Source organism: Leucopleurus acutus (assembly GCF_964270905.1).
Source record: "Leucopleurus acutus genome assembly, chromosome: 3".
NCBI classification, from domain to species: Eukaryota; Metazoa; Chordata; class Mammalia; order Artiodactyla; family Delphinidae; genus Leucopleurus; species Leucopleurus acutus.
In genome coordinates, this window is record NC_139145.1 from 26,799,539 (window position 1) to 26,815,428 (window position 15,890).

At 49.3% G+C, this 15,890-nt stretch overlaps 1 protein-coding gene across 1 annotated transcript; it reads right to left on the minus strand.

Moving 5' to 3' along the window:
- Window positions 1-404: 404 nt before the first annotated feature.
- MSX2 (msh homeobox 2) lies at window positions 405-5,558 on the minus strand (the record flags this gene model as incomplete). Its single annotated transcript, XM_082835282.1, has 2 exons — window positions 4,711-5,558; window positions 405-829 (listed from the first exon to the last, which is right to left on the minus strand). The coding sequence occupies exons 1-2, from the start codon at window positions 5,087-5,089 to the stop codon at window positions 405-407; spliced, it is 804 nt and encodes a 267-aa protein (XP_082691408.1). The 5' UTR covers window positions 5,090-5,558.
- Between the last annotated feature and the right edge of the window lie 10,332 nt (window positions 5,559-15,890).

The window sequence follows — 15,890 nt, forward strand, 5'->3', positions numbered from 1 at the left end:
GTAGACTTAATTAAGCAGTCTCTTTTAGGAAGGTGATGTATAGAGAAAAAAGACGTATATATATATATATGTATATAAATTTTACCTTTCAAAATAATTTGATTTTTATGTCTGCTGTATAAAAATGTATTATATTTTATTATATACATATTTATATATAAAAACCATCAGAGCCAATCTTGTGAAAGGAGAAGGGGGGTTGGCATCTGGAAGATTACACCAAGAAAACGGGGTTTGGGTGTCTCCAGTCAAAAGAACCAATTTCAACTATGTCTGTGGCCCTGTCGATCTAGCCGCTGAGGGTGGTGCATGCAAGGTTTGCAGAGCGGGACTGTCTTCTTGGAGAGGGAGGGGGAAGGCTTTTAAACAAACATCCATCCCGGAGTCTATTGAGCTGGTCTTCCTTAGGACAGGTGGTACATGCCATATCCCACGGGAGTCGCATAGAGTCCGACGGGCGGGATGGGGAGCACAGGTCTATGGAAAGGGTAGGACGCGCCGTATAGGGAGGCTGCTTGCAGGGGCGAGTTGATGGGGAAAGGGAGGCTGAAGCCAGAGGGCAGCATAGGTTTTGCAGCCATTTTCAGCTTTTCCAGTTCGGCCTCTTGCAGTCTTTTCGCCTTGGCTCTTCGGTTCTGGAACCAGATTTTGACCTGTGTCTCTGTGAGGTTCAGAGAGCTGGAGAACTCTGCCCGCTCTGCGATGGAGAGGTACTGTTTCTGGCGGAACTTGCGCTCCAGAGCGAGGAGCTGGGAGGTGGTGAAGGGTGTGCGTGGCTTCCGATTGGTCTTGTGTTTCCTCAGGGTGCAGGTGGTGGGGCTCACGTGTCCTAGGGAACAGAGAATGGGGAGTGAGTTAGCAAAAGAAAGTGGCTTTCTCGCCAGGTGTGTCCATGGGGGGGTGGGGTCTTCCCTCTTCATCTTTCAAAAAGGTACCTTGGTCAAAACCATGTGCGGTTGGATTTTTTGGGGGGGAGGGGGGGAGGGATAGAGAAGGACCATACTTAAATGGATAAATTGTTTTGTTTTTAAAAAACTGAATCTTTTTCCAAAAGTTTGGGAGTTTTAGGGTGTAACAGAACTTTCTATATGGAAAACAAACAGCATTAGAGATAATGAAATATGAACAGACCCCTCATAAGTCAACAGAGCTGAGGGTTCTCTGAGAAACAAAACCCCATCTCTTCTTGATATTGCTCATCTTAAAAATGGGGGGCTGGGTTCATGATAATCCTCACATCCCTAGGACACCGAGATAATCACATATGAGAAGGAAAATGAAAAGGGTCTTATGAACTGGGTCCATCCCCTCTCTGCACCAGGAGAAGTTGGATTGTATCAACATATTTATGGAGGATAATCGTGCGGATAAGGTCTGCAGTAAATTAATAGCATCTATGGATTGGTGAGCAGCCTCATGCAATAAACAACCACACAGATGTCATTCCCTCCAGTCTACAGATTATAAAACCTGAACATCATTTTACAGATCTGGATGTGGGATAACTTTCTTGGCTGGGTGCTTCTGTAATATAAACTTTACTAAGAAGGAGGGAAAAATTAGCTCGCCCATAAATGTAAATGTCAGGGGAAATCATGCTGCCTCCTGAATTGAGAGCATGTGATGACATTTTAGCCATCTCTCCTACCCATTCTATGGTTTGGAGGCAATGTGTAAATGATTAGCTTCTTGCTGGAATTTAGAAAGAAGGAATAACAAGCAAAATAAAGGTATGCCTACAGCATCCAGACTCCATATTTAAAATGGGTTCAATTATAGGAAATCATAGGACAGGGCATCCTTGTGATTCCATAGCATCAACTAACTTCGGGTTTTTCCTTAAAGGAAGTTGGGGTGGAGCTGAGGGACAGATGCTAAACAATTCATTTTCTGCATTTGGCTTTTATGAGCTATGCTAATTTTCCAAATGTAGCCACCGTAGTAACTCCAAAGCACTCCAAAGGGAGAATGTAGCATTTCTTGTTTAGTTACTTTGGTGGCCCAAGAGAGAGTTTACACTTCATACTTGAGGGTGACACAGCACAAGTCCCAACCCAGCCTCCATTTCCAACAAGAAATGGATTTGTCCTAATGTGACATTATTAACCATCACTTTTAAGTGGCTAAAAATGAAAGAGATAGTGGGTTCTGCCATCAATCAAAAAACAGAAATCTGGGAGAGAGATGGGTAAGAAACTACCACAGGAGTGTAGACTTTTGCATATGCTAATCCCTAAGTAAGCCAGAGAGCTGGGGGTGCCTACTTCTTAATTTACAAATAAAATAACAACAATCAGAGACTCAGGGACCTGTGAAATTCTCACCCTTCACAAACGTGACCTGGCTAGCTGGGAGGATCCAGTGGCCACAGCTCAGATACCAAGCTCCTAGAATCTACACTTGCCTCTGCTCTATGTTTGGAAGTGATTCTGTGCCTGGGCACGGTCATTCCGGCTGCTCCTAGGGGCTGCATTTGAATTATGAAATCCAGGTGACGGGATCTCATGTGTGTATCAAAGCGTCCCTCCCAGCGCACCTCTCTGCACCCTCCCACTCTCCTCCCCATTTTAAACCAGCCTGAGGAAGGGTGCGATTATACAAAGCAAAACAGCATTTATCCTACGGCCTCCTGAGAATAACAAAACCCGGGCCTGGGCAGGTGGCTTCCTCCTGCCCCAGGCTCTGTCGCTAGGCTCCCCCGGACCCACCGCTCCTACCACAGGGCTCCTGAGGCCATCTCCAGGCCCAAAGCACCAATGACCCACTTTTTTAAAAAAAATTAAATCCTTTCTCAGAATCTCCTACTTTTCTCATGGAAGGGTCACATCCAGGGCCCACGGCTGCCTTACCCTGGGCCCTGGCAGGCATGCTTACAGAACCCCAGGAACCTAAGAAAGTGGAAATGTCTGACCTCTGGACACCACTCCCTGTAAAGCCTGAATCCTTGATGCGCAGCTGGGAATTGACCCAGGCCTAGGCATATACAGGCACTCAATATCTGTCAAACAAATTAAGTCCCTTAAAGTTTCTAAGCCTCTATTTCACCATCGATAAAATGGGTAACTAATACTGATCCTGCAGTGTGGTTCAGAGTACCAAATTTTAGAATGCCCAGAGTCTTGTCTGCCATCAGATAGGTGATCATTAAATGTCCCCAAGTCTTTCTTGTCAAGCCCAAACTCGATGTGTGCAGATTCCTCTGAACTCTGTTGAAATGTCCTCATCTGTTACCGGGAGGCCAGCTTCAGCCACACGGAGATCAGATAAGATAATACGGTGAAAAGTGCTATAAAGTACTGTGCAAACTTGAGTTTAAATTCTTTGAGTCCTTAATCTCCACGCCCTTTGAATCTTCGGGAGTTTCTAACAGGGTGGAGAGAAGAAGCCAGAGGGGACAGCCACTGATGCCTGGTTATATGGCCTTGTTTTGTTCACAAAATACTTTGCATCTCGAGTTTTCAGGGCTGATGGGAATGGGGTAAAATGTGATGCTCCCAGCTTTCGAAAAAGTCCCTACGCAGGCATCCTCTCTCTCGCCTTTCCTAGAGGCAGAGTGCAGATAGAGAAATCTTAAAGGCTGGGAGACAGAAGTAAAAGGAGCTACAGGGAATGGCTTCCCCATATCGCAAGAGGACCCAGGGCCCAAAACTGGACGTAAACGCTGGAAGAGAAATCAGCTCTCCTGCGACTCTCAGTTCTCCTTCCTCATTGGCAGGAAGCGGGGTGCAGGTGTTCGGCCCTCTGCTTGGTCTGTCTGGGGAGAGGGATCAAGGTGGCCAGGGTTGGGGCTTGGACACCGGGGCCCCTTGCCCAATTCAGCCATTGTTGGTGACCTGGCTCAAGCAAGTTCAGTCCTCAAAGTATGCATGTCTGAAAACTGGGATAACCACAGGTCCCGGGCTTCTGCCCACACTTCGGGGTTCCAGCGATGATCGGGATCTGGTGAACTAATAAGCATCACTTTGTAAACTGAAGCGCTGCTGGAATGCTGTTAATTATTACTCTGAGCCAAGCGGAGCCCCACGCTGCTGACCCCAGCCCGCTCCCAGCGAAGCGACGGGGCTGGCCGCCGGGACGACCGGGAGACATTTCCTCGCCGCATAAGTCTCTGCCGCCATCCCTCCGCGTTACCGTGCTTCGATACCCGCGGGACCAATGGAAGATGATCATTTCTACCCAAAATCGGGTTAGATTTTAATTAGCTCATCTTTATAGTGAGGGCACACCTCGCAGGGTTGTGAACTTTGAAAGGCAGTTAGACACTCTGCCTCTGCCTGGCATATATTCCGGTGCTCTTTAAACGTGTATCCTTCTTCATTCCCCAGACTGAGACCCCGAGGGACAGTGAAAAAAAAGCGAAGTGGCCTGAGGGCAGGGCTGAGGGCTAGAGAAACGGATACCCAAGCGACCCCGCAAACCCAGCTGGGTTCTCCCTTCAACGATCAGGGCGTTGGCAATTGTGTCGAATATTCTGTACAGCTAGGGGATCCCAAACACGCGCTGCGCGGATATTACCCAGAAGGTATCTTGGATGCCGTGGGCGCGCTGAACTCTGGGGATATTAAGGGGCCAAGGACTTGTAATGCTTGCTTTTCAGGGCGCATAGTACAGAGGGGTCTCCGTACCCCTAGCTTGTAATACTGACCCCCAGTTCCCTCCTGTACCCCGCGCACCCTCCTACCCCTGGTCCCGGCCTCTGCAGGCACTCACTTGGCGGCGGCGAATATCTGCCCGGTTCCTGCATCCACGCCGCTCCGTCTTCTGAATTTTCTGACTTGACCGAGGCTGTCTCGAAGGGCTTGACCAACGGCCCGGGGCTGTGCGCCTCCCGGACGCTGTGTCCCGGCAGCAGAAGTGGCCGCAGGGTGGCCCCGGCGGAGGCGCTTTCGGCTGGCAGTGGGGAAGTCTCCTTGGGCGGCTTCTTGTCCGACATGAGCGCCTCCACGCTGAAGGGCAGGCTGGAGACCTTGACGCGGCGCTCCTCCGCGGCCCCGTCGGCACCCCCAGGCCCCGGGCCCGGCTCGGCCACCATCGCCGGGCCCTCCTCATCAGACGAAAACAGGTCATTGCCTTTGGACGGAGAAGCCATGACTTCTCTGCCCTACGTAGCTCCCGGCGCGCGACTCCGCTGGCAACCAGGCAGCTGCGACTCAAACTTTTTTGGGGGGAGACGGGAGGGGCGCGCCGGCAGCCGTGCCTTTCCTCCAAGGGGAAGTGAGAGACTCGGCTCAGCCAATCCGAGCCGGCCCTGGCGCTGACGCCACGGACGCTCGCCTCCGATTGGCTCTTCCGGAAGAGGCTGGGGCCTTTTTTTTTTTTTTTTTTTTTTCTGTTTGAAATAAATTAGGAGTTAATTACAGGAGCAGTCAGCAGAGTTGTTATCAGGCGATCCCTCAAGGGTTATAATCACGCCAAAACTGAAAAGTCTAAGGCGTAATTAAGGCCGATTATTTAAAGAGGAAGTTCGCGGAGCCCCATTTCTTCTCTCTGTTGACCCCTCTTTTTAAAAGGTACTCCGCGCCAGAACATGTTTAAAATCTGCAAGTGACATGGCAAAAACATTTATTAAGCTCCTACTATGGGTCGAAACTGGGCGAACGTAACAGTTTTAGGGGCCAGCACTGAAAGGAAGGGGCAGTATCCCTGCTAAAAGAAATACTACATGCATGGCGCTTAGAAAAGCAGGTATTTCGCTCTCAGCAAGTGCTCGACGGCGTCCGCTATTACTATAACTCCCTTAGGAGAGGGGCCGGAACGAGCCAGAGAGGTAGGTGGTCACGGCTGCCCTCTCCCAAGTAGTTCCAACTGGAAGATTTACACCAGAGCTTTCCATCTCTTCCACTCGAAAACAAAACCAGCGCACTCTTAGAAACTTGGAATCCTCGAGTTTTCTTTTCCCTGCATCTCCTCTCTGGACCTCCGGATCCGACCTTTTTCTCAAGACTGCGTGCATTGTGTGTTCATGAGTTTGTCTGAGCCGGTGTTGGTCGTGTGTTTGGGTGCCAGTATTTGCCTTCAAGGCGGAGGAGGAGTGAGGAAAAGGCATAGATAATATCTAGTGCTTCCCACCACCACCACCCCCACACACACACCCTTGCAAGTGTCAGAACTGGGTGCCAAGTTTGCCCACCCCGGACCTGTGTATCTTTTGGGGAAGGACATTTTTATTCATTGCACCTGGTTAAAAAAAAAAAGTATAGCTATCCCCACCCCACTTCAAATTATACCCTGGGTAATTACATCTCAAAGCCTTAGTGATGACTGTCTCAGTATGGGAAAGGGGAGAGCGCGCGAACTTCCCATGTGCAGAGGCCTCCAATCTCTCTGCAGGCCGCTGGGCCAACACCTATTTCTTCAAATGACTCTTTCCAGGCTGCGGCTGCCTTTTCCTATATCTGAGCGATTATCCCGCAAGTGATGAGGTGAATAGAAGTGACCCGGCTCAGGGACTTGCACACAGCAGATGCTTGCTAAACAGTTCCCAAAGCCTTGGAAGGAAGGGACACTGTTTTTAATTACTGAGATGCCCAGAGCTTGGAGCTACTTCCCCATTCAAGACTTTTAGAGACTTGACCCCCAGATCCACTTCCCAGAGCACCTCCCTTCACCCCAAACCTCTGCCTGGAGTGAAACTGTGCTGGCCTAGGATAACCAGAATAGGTGTTATCTGAATCCTAGAGGATAAAAACAATCTGCATTGGCCACTTAATTCAATTTGATTAGAAAGGGTCCTGAATAAAAGTTTAAAAGTAAAGAAGTTCTAACTACAGCCTTCTAAAACCCCCTTCTCCCACCACTATCAACAAACTGGAAGTTCAGAGAAAGTTATTTAAAAAAAAAAAACTAGGAAAGTTATCTGGAGATATATGCCTTATGCATTTTCCCCTTGAGTCATACCTGATGATAGTTGGCTCGATATGCATCTCAAATACAGTACAGGTAAACCCAGATTAAGTTCTCTGCCTCCTAGAGGAAACTAGCAAGGTGCAGGCTACATATTTTGGAAGCAAACCTGAAATTCGTTTAGCCTTCTGCTGCCAAAACGTACCCAGCCACTGTTTGATAATTGTTCTTGAAAACTCCTTGTTAATATTTGTCAATTAGGGGGCATGCAAGCTCATTCCTGGGGTTTTTTGTTTGCTTGTTTGTTTTAATTAGTACTAGTAGAGAGAGCTCTTTTATTTTGATGAAGTTTTCTGGGAGAGGATAAGGTAGGTTCCCCTCCCTACTCTTTGGTCCTGATGTCCAGGCAAAGGACAAAAATTGTAAAGCCAGCAATGAAAAAATAGTAGAGATTAAACAAACAACTGGTGTTCCAAGGGAGGTTGCCAAGCTCTGGCCATGAACAGGAGAGATGTCCAGGGAGCAACCAGCCTGCCCATCTTGTTTTCTGCCAGCTGAGGTTGGGACAATTCAGGAAAGGGTGTCTCTTCTGCTGTGAAAAGAGTGGAACCTCAACACAGTTCTAGCCCTTTGTGGAAAACCCCGTCTGTGCATCTGGTGCTGCGTTAGCTGCGTTTTCAGAATGTTGTATACACCTCTTCCTGGCCGCGTGCCCTTGGTCGCGTTCCTTCCCCTCCCTTAGCCTAATATTTTTTTCCCTCTAAAATGAGAGAGAACCCCTAATCAGGATGGCTCTTGCCGCAATTCAGTTCAAGGGGCTACATAAGATAACTAGCAGGTGTAGGCGATTCAAAAAAGCTCCACCATATCATTGTATATCAAAAGCAGCAACAATGTATCGAATGCTTTCTCTTTGCCAGATATCCAAAATGAGGCACTTTGCCCCCTTTCACGTAGTTCACGGTGGGTTCTTTGTAAAATCTCTGGGACTGAGAATTCGGCTCGCCCTGAAAAGTTTATAGTCCCTTAGCGGAGGTCTGTCTTTGGCACTTAGGGAGCATTCAGTAAAGGTTAGTTCCCGGTGACATATACGCAGGCAGAAACGTGAGGTTCCAATCATAACTCAGTCACCACTAAGCGTCACCTCTGCTTTAGTACCTGGACCTGTCCTCCATGATTTCATTCGTTTCTTCCAACACATCGCTCCGGGCAGAAATTATTTTCCCCATTTTACAGATGAAAAGCCTTAAGCCAGGAAGCGCTAATTCTGCGGCCGGGTCACGCAGGTAGGAAGTGGTGGACCCGGGCATTTCCCCTCACGGCACCGGCGGGTGCGCGCAGACCCGCCGCGCTCCACCTTAGCGCGCGCCCCGGGCATTTCGCACGCGCCCGGGGCCTGCGTGGAACAGCCGCGCACGCGCACCGCAAGTCCCAAGGCGAAAACCGTGAAGGACAGCGCGCGGACCGCGGCGTCTGCAGCCTCAGGACCGATCGCTGGATCCCGGCGGCCCGGAGGAGGCGGGGGAGGGGCGGAGGAGGGGGCTGTAGACGGGCCAGGGGTGCGGGCAGGCGCCAGGCGCGGGGAGATGAAAGGCGGGCTCCGGGGGAAGGGGCTGCGCCGGGTGACCGGCTCCAGCCGCGCCGGGCGCCCCGCCCCCGCCCCGCCCCGCCCCCGCTGCCCGGGGCAGAGGCGGCTGCCCGCGCCGGAGCCGCGTTAATTGCTCTCGGCCCCGGCACTCAGCCTGCGCGGAGCCGGGACAACCTCGCTCCAGGAGGAATGACAATTCGCCCTAATGGGACAACCTCGCTCCCAGAGGAGTGACAATTCCTCCTAATGGGCCGCTCGTTAGCAGCCTATTCTCCCGAACCCGGGTATCAGAAGCGGGCAGACAAGCGGGCGCCAACGTCCGCCTGGAATTCCACAACACCGCTCCCCCACCATCCCCCACCCTGCCCCAGTCCTTCGCTGTGTGACCTCGGGCAAAAGGCTGCTCCTTTCTGGGCTCATTTTTCTTACCTGTGCAGTGCGGAGTAGGAATGGGGAAGATCAGACCTCACCAGGGCGGGCATATTTCCGGGCATTTGAGAGATCACTTTTCGAGTTACAGAGCAGGAAGGCGAGTAGACGGGCATTCGGGGTCGCTGCTTGAGGTTATTGGGGGGTGGGGGGTGCAGATCCGTTGCTTGTGAAGTTCTGGACGCTCCAATCAGTTTGCTATGGCCCCCGCCCACTGAGTTCAGGACCCAGTCTGAAGAGAAGGGACCTTTGCCAAAGCGCTACACAGATTACGTAAAGCTACCTGAAGCCTGAGCTTTCATGGCTCCCCATTTTACAGATGAAGTCGAGGCGCAGACAAGAGAGAGGTTGGCCTGAAATTTGCTGTGGGCGGAGTCTGATTCGACAAGGTCCCCCTGGAAGTAGCCCACAACGGAGACATCCTCGGAGGAGGGGGGAAGAGATGGAGGCAGATGTTGTGCCTCTCTGCAGGTCCCACAGCCTCGGAGAGGAGTGGGCCAGTTCATGGAGACGTAGTTGTTTCTGGCCACAGCAGGTGTGAGAGTTGCGAAAGGGGAAAGAGTCGTAAGTTCCGCGCTCCATCAGTAGTTCCGTATTCAAATCCAGGCCCTACTTTTTGCCATTTGCCACCATCACTGCGCTGGGGGCCTTAGTAACCTCTTTTTAGAAAAGATGCCCAGTATATAGGGTGGCTGGTGAGGACTAAGTGAGAAGCCTTATAAAAAGCAGGTAAAAGGGCTTCCCTGGTGGCGCAGTGGTTGAGAGTCCGCCTGTCGATGCAGCGGACGCGGGTTCGTGCCCCGGTCCAGGAAGATCCCACATGCCGTGGAGCGGCTGGGCCCGTGAGCCATGGCCGCTGAGCCTGCGCGTCCGGAGCCTGTGCTCCGCAACAGGAGAGGCCGCAACAGTGAGAGGCCCGCGTACCGCTAAAAAAAAAAAAAGCAGGTAACACAAGAGTGTGGCTGCCTCAGGCACCCCACCCAGGAGTGACTGTAAAGGTTCTGCTTCCAGTCTCCTGGAGGGTTTAAACAGGGCTGAGCCACTTATTTCCTGTGGGACTCTGGATAAATCACTCCACCTCTCGGCACCACCGTTTCCTCAGTATGGGAGTGTCTAGCGTTCAGTAAATGTTGGCTGTTATTATCGTTTCTTAAATCCTTGTTGATAGTATTTTTTACCACCCTTTTCAATAGATCTGCCTGACATCACACACATCTGGGATCCACTGATACAAAGTTGGATAATTTGAGGCATGAGGAGATAACTTTTTTGAGCCTTTTCTTGCCCTCTCTGCAAAACGGGTATAACTACCCACCTCTTCAGAAGGAAGCAGATTGACAACTCTGTCAAGTGAAGGATGGGGATCAAGGGAAGAAGAAACGTCTAGACAAACAGCAAGGCGTATCTCCCGTTTCCCAGACCTTGGGCACAGCTTGCTGGTACCTTCCCAATCCCAGCCTGTAGTGGCAAGAGGTTCCCACGAGCAGGGCCCAAGCCCTGATGTGTCTGCACAGAAAGACCCAAAAGACTCCCTGGAAGAGGTGGCTCCAGGAAGCTGGGTGGCTGCAGTTCTGTGGAGTCAATCCAGACATCCAGGACAGCACCAAGGGCATCTTGCCCAGCCATTCACATGTCTCTGCCCGCCCCCACCCCATCCCTTCTCAGTTTGCCCATCTGTAAAACCAGGAAAACTACCCATACTGAACTGGGCTAAGATGAGCTTTAAACTACCGTTCAGCTCCCACCTATACCTTAAGCAACCCTGTGGTGGAAAGGCCTTCATTCCTCCTTAAGGAGGAGAAAATTGAAGCTTAAGACTTGATAAGAGTTTTTCACAACTAGTAAATACCTGGCAGAGATTCACATCAGGGTTTGGCTGACTCTAAAAATGTCTGTATTTTGCCTGGGGCAGAAGTTGCTGTAAAGGTGGGAGGAAAGGCATCTGCAGTTGTTCACAGCAATGAAGTATCTACTATTTCCATTTTCTTCCAATTAGACAGATGGAACTGTTGAGTCTGAGATGGGCTTAATTAGTAGCTAGGGCGCACAGAGGAAGTGCGTGCTACATTATGGATTCCCCAATAGTTCGGCAGGAATCTGAAATCTCTCTTATGTAGTGGCCTCCAAATTGGGTTAGATTCAAAATGCAGTTGACTGGGCATGGGCGAGGAGGGGAAAAGGAAATTTGGGGAGTTACTTAACAGACATAATTATATTTTTTAATTAAGGAATATAGAATCTCTTCCAACTGCCCCACCCCCAGTTGCCTGGTGGGGAATAAGCAAGGTTTCTTTTACCGTAAGGATGAAGACAATTAGAAGCAATTATTCAGAATTCTGTTAATCATTTCTAGGGGAGGGGTTGGGGCATTGGAGCTGAACCCAGAGCTTGTGCCAGCCTTGGGAGGGGGTTGCAGGCTACCACCGGCAGGAAGACCCCTCCCCGCGGTGATGCAAAAACAGTACACCTTGAGCCGTAGGCTTCGCAAAGTGCTTTCACATCCAGGACTTCACTTGTTCCTCAGGATCGCCCTTGGGTGCGAGATACCCTGCTCTTTCCTATACCCCACAGGCCTCAGCTCCTTCTACTCCAACACCTTATTTCACCAAAGAGGTACCTGCAGCTCAGAGAGGCGTGGCCACCTTCCTGAGGTCACAAAAGGAGTCTGGTGGGAGACCACATCAGTTCCGTCCTGGAGCCGCCCTGCACCTTCCAGGGACCCTCTGAAGCACAGACCCAGCCTCTCCAGGTCTGGATCCAGAAAGGTCTGATTTCAGAATCCCTGGGATTTGTCATGCCCCCACGGATCTGTGTCAGGTGCCCTAAAGATCCCCTGACACAGTGAGGGACACAATAAATATTGGCTGAGTTAGTGAATAAGTTCGGGAATGGAAGCAGTGGCAGAGACTGTAGGTACCTCTCAGCCGGCTCAGAAGGTCACCTCTCCCAGTGACTAGGAATGAACCTTGAATTGTGAGGTGTAGACTCACGTGTCTTAACAATTGGAACCGACACTGGATTCTTGCGGGGAGGGGTCGGATTTTTAAATTGTCCCCAAAGAAATACTGAAAGCTCATTTTGCCCCAAACCCTTAACTTGCTAGGCTTTCAATTAATCTCTACCTCCCCCCACCCTCTCTCCCGTCCCTTCACAGATGGAGAAAGAGTTGGGGAGATTGTTGCCTGCCCAAGGTCATGCAGCAACTAAGTGACCCAGTCAGCATTTGACCCCTGGTGCATCTGACTCCAAACCCCAAACTGGTTTCTGTTTATCATCCTCCAGATCGCACTTCTCCTGCCCCTGACATGATGCAGCCAGAGAAACTCAGCATCCTGCTGTTATCTTCTCGGCTCACTTTAGCAATATCTTGACTTTGTGGCATTTCCCAGATTTCCTAAAACAAGAGCGTGTTTATACGATAGGAAAAAAAAAAAAAAAAAACCTAAATGTATTCAGAAAAATATAAACTCATAGTTTCTCCTCCTCCTAATAATAACAGGCAATGCTTACTGAGGGCTTAGTACACACCAGACCCTGTCCTAAGCACTGACGTGTACTCACTCATTCAATCCTCACAACCCTATTTAGTAGATGCTATTTTATCTTCATTTTACTGAAGGGCAATCTGATTCTCAGACATGAAAAATCTAGATAAATATAATTTCTCTTTAGAACTGTGCCTGTGCAAAGTGCATTTTTCTCCCCATCCTCTACCTACCTTCCAACCCTAGAAAATAAAAGTCACCATCATTTAAATAGAAAAATGAATTTTATTAGACCCACAAACTTTAAATATAGTTAGGCCTTCCTCATAATGCTATTTCTGTTCATAAATTAAAGTGCTTGTGTGTATGGTAGGTTGATAAAATTGGCACGTTTTCTCTTTTCCATCTCTTTGCAGCTCATGACTTTTTGCAAATGGATTTAGTCTTCGTGGGGAGGGTGGGAGAGTGAAGAGAAAGGACCTGGGGCCTCGGCCAAGAACGAGGGTCCTGAGCCCCACATGTCACTCACTTGCTGGGTGACTTTAAGCAGATGCTCCCCCTCTAGGGTCCCCTATTTACCTCCTTGGCAAATGAGGGGAGTGTAGTTGCCTTTCCTGTCTCTTCTGGTTTTGTAGTTCTCTGATGAAGGAGTGTGTGTTCCTTGTTCTGTCTCCCGCCAGGCTGCCTGAAGGGTCCAGGAGGGTGGCGGCAGAGGGTGGAAAATATCCCAGGCAGTAGGAGACGCTAGTGGGGACCCCCATTTTATCCTGGGCCAGCTGTGTATCCTGGGGCAAGTTCTCCCCACTTCCCCGAGCTGAGCCTCACTCTCCCCACCAGACAACTGGGGCTAAACATCCTTATTTCAGGGTGGTGGGAAGATAAATGGGCCCGTGGATATAAAACTCTGGGAGAGGTTAGTCCCCTCTTGTTCCCTGGTGCTGGTCTCCTGTGTGAGAATAGAAGAAAGTCTCTGACTCAGCAGATGAGAAGCCTGGGAGGAAACCTTGTGGATAATTGTTAATGATACAATTAGAGCTGACACCTTTGGTGTGGACAATTGCAAAGAGGCTTAGGAAAATGATGCTTGCTAAGAATCCTTGGGGCCATTGGGCAGCCCAAGGAAGCTTTGCCCCGTGGTGACACAGCCCTTCCCAGAAAAAGAATCTTAGAGAGTCCCTTGGACAGGCCATGAAGTAACATCTAGGCACGTGACAAGAAAGTTATTCCCTTTTCAGCGACCTGATAATCAAGCCATTATACTCAGGACACTGTCTCGGCACAACTTGAATACCTCGGCAATGATTGCTAACCTCCTGTGGACCAAGCACCACCAGGCTTCAGTCTTCAGGAGGCAACAGCATCTCATGAGATAAGGACAATCTTTCTTCCATTCTACTTATTTTCAGAGTGAACCCATCTACGGCTGGTAACTAATACTGTGACATGAATTTCCCTTTACAAATCATTTTTGTTGTTGTTGTTTTAAAAGGAGAGTTTAGTTAAACGTTAATTAAATAATACTACTGTTGGTATTGGGATAAGGCCAACAATCATAATGATTGTTCTTTGACAAGGGAACAATCGTGTAGGCGGATGCTTGAAATTCAGGTTAGCACTGATTTACAGGAGAGAACACTGCATTTCCAACGGCACCAAATCTAGTTGGAATCCTGCTTCGCCTCCTCCTAGCTGGGTGGCCGTGGGCAAGTTACTTCCCCTCCCTGGACCTTGATTTCCTTATCTGTAAAGCTAGGGGAATGGTGATCATTCTGATCTAGGTTTGCAGGAAGAATCTACTCCAGAGATAATAGATAGATAACCATACCATGTTAGAGATATGGGGTTGTTTGTATTATTAGTAAACAATGAATGGGAGAATTTGGCCACAACACTGGCATATTTACCCTGGACCTCATTATCTGCTAGCTTAGTAGTAAGTGTAAAAGAGGGGAAGAATTCTTTGAAAGCTGAAGGTTCTATTTAAAAATCACTTACCCTTGTTTAATAGATCCATCTTCAGTGTCTGGATACTTGGACCGTCTAACAAATACTTCCACAATATTCAGAGAACTTCACTGTACCCTGTAGGCAAAATTCAGCTCCTCTAAATTGCAAATAAGGCAGAAAATGTTTTTTCCTTTGTCATTTTTTTTTTTAAATGTTGAGCCTTCTTTTAATGTATTTATTTTTATTTTTGGCTGTGTTGGGTCTTCGTTTCTGTGCGAGGGTTTTCTCTAGTTGTGGCAAGCGGGGGCCATTCTTCATCACGGTGCGCGGGCCTCTCACTGTCGTGGCCTCTCTTGTTGCGGAGCACAGGCTCCGGACGCGCAGGCTCAGTAGTTGTGGCTCACGGGCCTAGTTGCTCCGCGGCATGTGGCATCTTCCCAGACCAGGGCTCGAACCCGTGTCCCCTGCATTAGCAGGCAGATTCTCAACTGCTGCGCCACCAGGGAAGCCCTCCTTTGTCATTTTTGTAAATGATGAAATGCATTGCCTGATCTGTCGTTTTGTTTCATTTCTTTCAGCCTTCCTCCTTATTTCCCTCCCTTCCTCCCTCCTTTCCTCAGGCAGCTGTGTGCTGAATTAGTGCCACGCCTGGAAGACAGACATTACCCAGGCAAGTTCCTGCCCTCAAGAGTCTCCCACTCTAGTGGCAAGACAGCCTCATCAGTTACTCCATACAAATGTCAAAAGGACTGACCCGAAGCCAGATTCATCTTGCAGAATTCTTTCACTCTCACAGTGTTGTCCCGAAGACAGTTTAATAAAACATCTGAATACATTGCCAACATTTAAAAATCAGGGGACTTTCCCGAGAAATCTGGCATTTTGGCTTCTCTGTATCAATGTGCAGGTGAGTGGCCCCAGGTGTGTTCTCAAAGCACTGATTCTTTCTGAGATGAGACATGCCTTCCGTATGCCTCACCAGCCAGAGTGTAAACCCTACTATGGGATATGATGGGATGCGGTTCCGGAAAGTGCAGGGGAGCTTGTGGGATGGTGGGATGCCCAGAGGTGGGACTGACCCACTCAACCTTGGGTGTTAGGGTTAGGCTGCTGGAGGAAGTGGCATTTGGGCTGAGCCACCGAGGGTGTTGCCAGGTGGAGAAGGGGAGAGAGTTGCTGGCAGAGTAGATAGTATGTGAAGAGGGACAAGAATTGAAATGACCCGTGACCTGTGTGTTTGAGTTTCAAGAGGCTCAGGAAGAAGCGGGGGTGGGGGCGGTTGTGGTGCTGGGGGTGAGAACAGGATGGGGAGAAGGGCATTGGAGGGAAGAGCCGCACTCGGGGAGCTGCAGCTCAGCGGTGAGGGGTCTTTCTTCTTTTTCTTTCCTTCCTTTTCTTTCTGTCGTCTTTTTACTAAATTCTTCGTTTAGAATTTCAAAAGCAATAGATATTCATGATAACCAGTGAAACAAATCAAAGATAAGTTAGCAATGAATAAGCGCTCTCATTTTTTTTTGCCATTGACATAAGTAGGATGAACAATCCTGTATCTTTAGACACTCCTAATTCTATACAGACACAAAACAGCATACAGAAAA